The 3,064-nt window shown below is 42.2% G+C and overlaps 1 protein-coding gene across 1 annotated transcript; it reads left to right on the forward strand.

The window, feature by feature from the left end:
* Positions 1-1,115: 1,115 nt before the first annotated feature.
* LOC125526523 lies at positions 1,116-2,735 on the forward strand (the record flags this gene model as incomplete). Its single annotated transcript, XM_048691196.1, is given in 3 exon segments — positions 1,116-1,352; positions 1,466-1,683; positions 2,290-2,735. Coding segments are annotated over 3 exon segments (630 nt in total), but the record flags the coding sequence as incomplete, so codon positions are not given.
* Positions 2,736-3,064: the final 329 nt, after the last annotated feature.

Consider the following 3,064-nt stretch of genomic DNA (forward strand, 5'->3'; position numbering starts at 1 on the left):
GGCATGCACCGAGGCGACGCTGTGGCTTGTGGCGCTGCCTTGCAAGAGGGTGATGGTGGCCATGGCCAGGGACGACTTCCTGGCAGCCAAGGGGGTTTCAGGGCTTGGGCACACATATGACTGGACGACGACACGCTGGATCTCAGGGGCAGCGGCTTGAAGATGGTCATTGCAGCACGGTGCAAGGATGCCGATGGCAGTGGTGGGGACGTGCGGTACTGTCTTAATTGGGTAAGAAGCAGGCGGTGGTGCGGGAGGAAGTGGCGCAGCGTTGGAACTTCTTATAAGAATGTACATCGGCGAAGCGGCTAGGATTTGACGGGAGTTTTTAGGGAGAGCACCGGACGGGTGGAGAGAAGCGAGAGGATCGAAGAACCGAACCAGATAAATATCAAGCGGTTAGGTGGTGAGAATGCAATAGGCACACACAAATCATACCCCATCAGATCCCCAGAATTACAGGTGTCTCCCCTCGTAAATCAGTCAGATGCTGAAAAAAATCTTTAAAAAGGAGAGAAGGATTCCTACCAGATGTAGGGTCTTGCTTGTACTCTCATACCTGGTTTGAAGTTGGCTGGTGTAATTGCAAAAGGTGATTTGTCTTCGTATTTTCCGACATAATTTTGGTTGTCGTCAACATCATGGAGGAAATGTTTACAACTCTGTCCATCATTTCTAACTAATCAGCTGACCCCTTCCAAAAGTTCATATGATTATTAGGTCAGAACAATGTAAAATGTTGCAAGGATAGAGCACAGCAAGTACAACTATGCCTGCATTTGGATCCTGCTTGCTGGTGTTACCTGAAATAAATTATGTGGGCAAGCCCCCCCACCCCCACCAAGAAGTTCATGATCATAAGGATGCTCAGCTGCCTATTGATGAATTTCTCTGAATCAACCTCAATATTACGAATTCTCATGCAAGTGTAGACTGATTAGCATCTCATAGTTATGCTACCTGTACCAATTTCAGTGAATTATCTTGTTGCCCTCTTAAACAGACTGCTTGCACACTTGCATGTGTTTCTGTAGCTGCTTTTGATTCTAAGATATTGTGCTAGTATGCTCTTGGTTTGTTGCTGACATTGTTTTGCATGTTTCTGTCCTTCACAGGTGGTTGTGCCGATTATTGACTGGCAATCAAGAACTTTCAGCCGACCAGTTATTCTTCTAATATGTTTTGGTGCAATCGCTTTATTCCCAAGTGTCTTGATACCTTCTTCTCCCTTTATGTGGATTGCGGGGATGACCTTTGGATATGGTTATGGCTTTCTGATAATTACAACGGCGATGAGCATAGGCATGTCATTACCATTTTGTATAGGATCTGCGTTCCATTCCAGAATACATGTGAGGCTCTCAGTCCCATCTTTTTCAGCTATGTTTTATCCAGATAGTACATGAAACCAGTCTGTTCGTGTCTTCATATTTTATGGAAATAATGGTTGATGGTTGTCATGCAGAGATGGTTGGAAAAATGGCCGAAGAAAGCTGCTTTTGTTAGACTTGCTGGTGAAGGAGATTGGTTCCATCAATTTAGGGCAGTTGCTTTACTTAGGATTTCTCCATTTCCATATATAGTTTTTAACTACGCTTCCGTGGCTACAAATGTCAAATATTGTCCATATATAGCTGGTTCAATGGCGGGAACCATACATGAAACCCTCCTTGCAATTTATAGGTTTGTACCTCTTCCACATTTTGCCTTCTGTAGGTAGTCAGTCAGTATTGGTGTGGTTATTGAATCCATTTGCAAATAGTTCATGAATAACTTGATTGTATCTCACCCAATCTGCTATTTTACGGAACTGGAATGATGATGCGCACCTATACCTTTTGCTAGCATAAATTTCGTTAGACATCCTTTATGAGTTTTTGCCAATGCAAAATCTGCTTTGTGAGTTCAACTTTAGCCATGGAGGGTAGAAATTTTGTCGGCACCTTTCTTCATTTCTAATCTTCCATGCGATCAATCTAGTTCTAGTGCTTCAGGCAGCACATCCCTCCGACGTACAAATCCAAATTTTCCACCTGGGCTCTTGGTTTACAGTGTGTGTGTGTGTGTGTGTGTGGGAGGGGGGTTTGTAAGATTCATAGTTGGATGCAGTATGAGAAATAATGCACTTGCTAGCTCCTGTCCTTGGTGAAAAATAAGATGGTCTTGCAGGAATTATATCTAGCTGTTTGAGGATTATGTATCTTATTCTATACATGTAAACATATATGCCTGGTTTAATTATCTTTCTGTGGTATGGGTATTAATTTTGTCGATATTTGTTGTGAACAGTGGGAAGCTCGTTCAAAGCTTGGCTGCGGCGACTAGCCAAGGGTCTTTCTTGTCAGTGGATCAGATCATCTACAACGGAATTGGCTTTACGGTTGCTGCAGTTTCCACTGCTGCAATAACTATTTATGCGAAGAAGGCGCTCCAAAAATTGCAAGCCGAGGATGAGCTATGTTGATATCCTTGCTACGGATCAAATCTTGATGCTAGGTCCCCTCCAGGTGTAAACTACAAACGGGCACTACTAATCTGGTTTCAATCGTCAACAACCTGCAACAATTGTAAAGAAAATAGAGATCCAGAATCACTACCCTTCTCTCTTCTTTTGGTTTTGTTTTAAGTAGAGAGAGAGAATTGCCAAAATTAAGAACTAAAATCAATGTACGAACCGGGGCCTGTGCAATGTATATTTCAAGCTGCTTAAGGTGAAATTATCTTTGTTTTGTTTATTGATGAAGAAAATACGAGCACCATTTTTACCATCTGTGATGCACACAGTTTGCCTTTCAGTTCAACTTTGTTATTAGAACCAAAATGCGCACGGAGTGAATAATAGTTGGATATTTTTTTCAATAAAGGGTGGATTTTATTGACTTGTAATGTTGTATCAAGAGAACACAATCATCAAGAATACATATCTGACCTCTGTACAATTAAGATGCACATAGTTAACATGAACATATACGCAAAAAATGAAAAAAGGCTAATACACAGGAGGAAAAAAAGCGACCTCCAAAAGCCCCGCTGAAGCAGCTCAAGCATGCATAGCCTTGCCGAA

This window comes from Triticum urartu, unplaced genomic scaffold (assembly GCF_003073215.2).
Source record: "Triticum urartu cultivar G1812 unplaced genomic scaffold, Tu2.1 TuUngrouped_contig_10376, whole genome shotgun sequence".
Classification (NCBI taxonomy): Eukaryota; Viridiplantae; Streptophyta; class Magnoliopsida; order Poales; family Poaceae; genus Triticum; species Triticum urartu.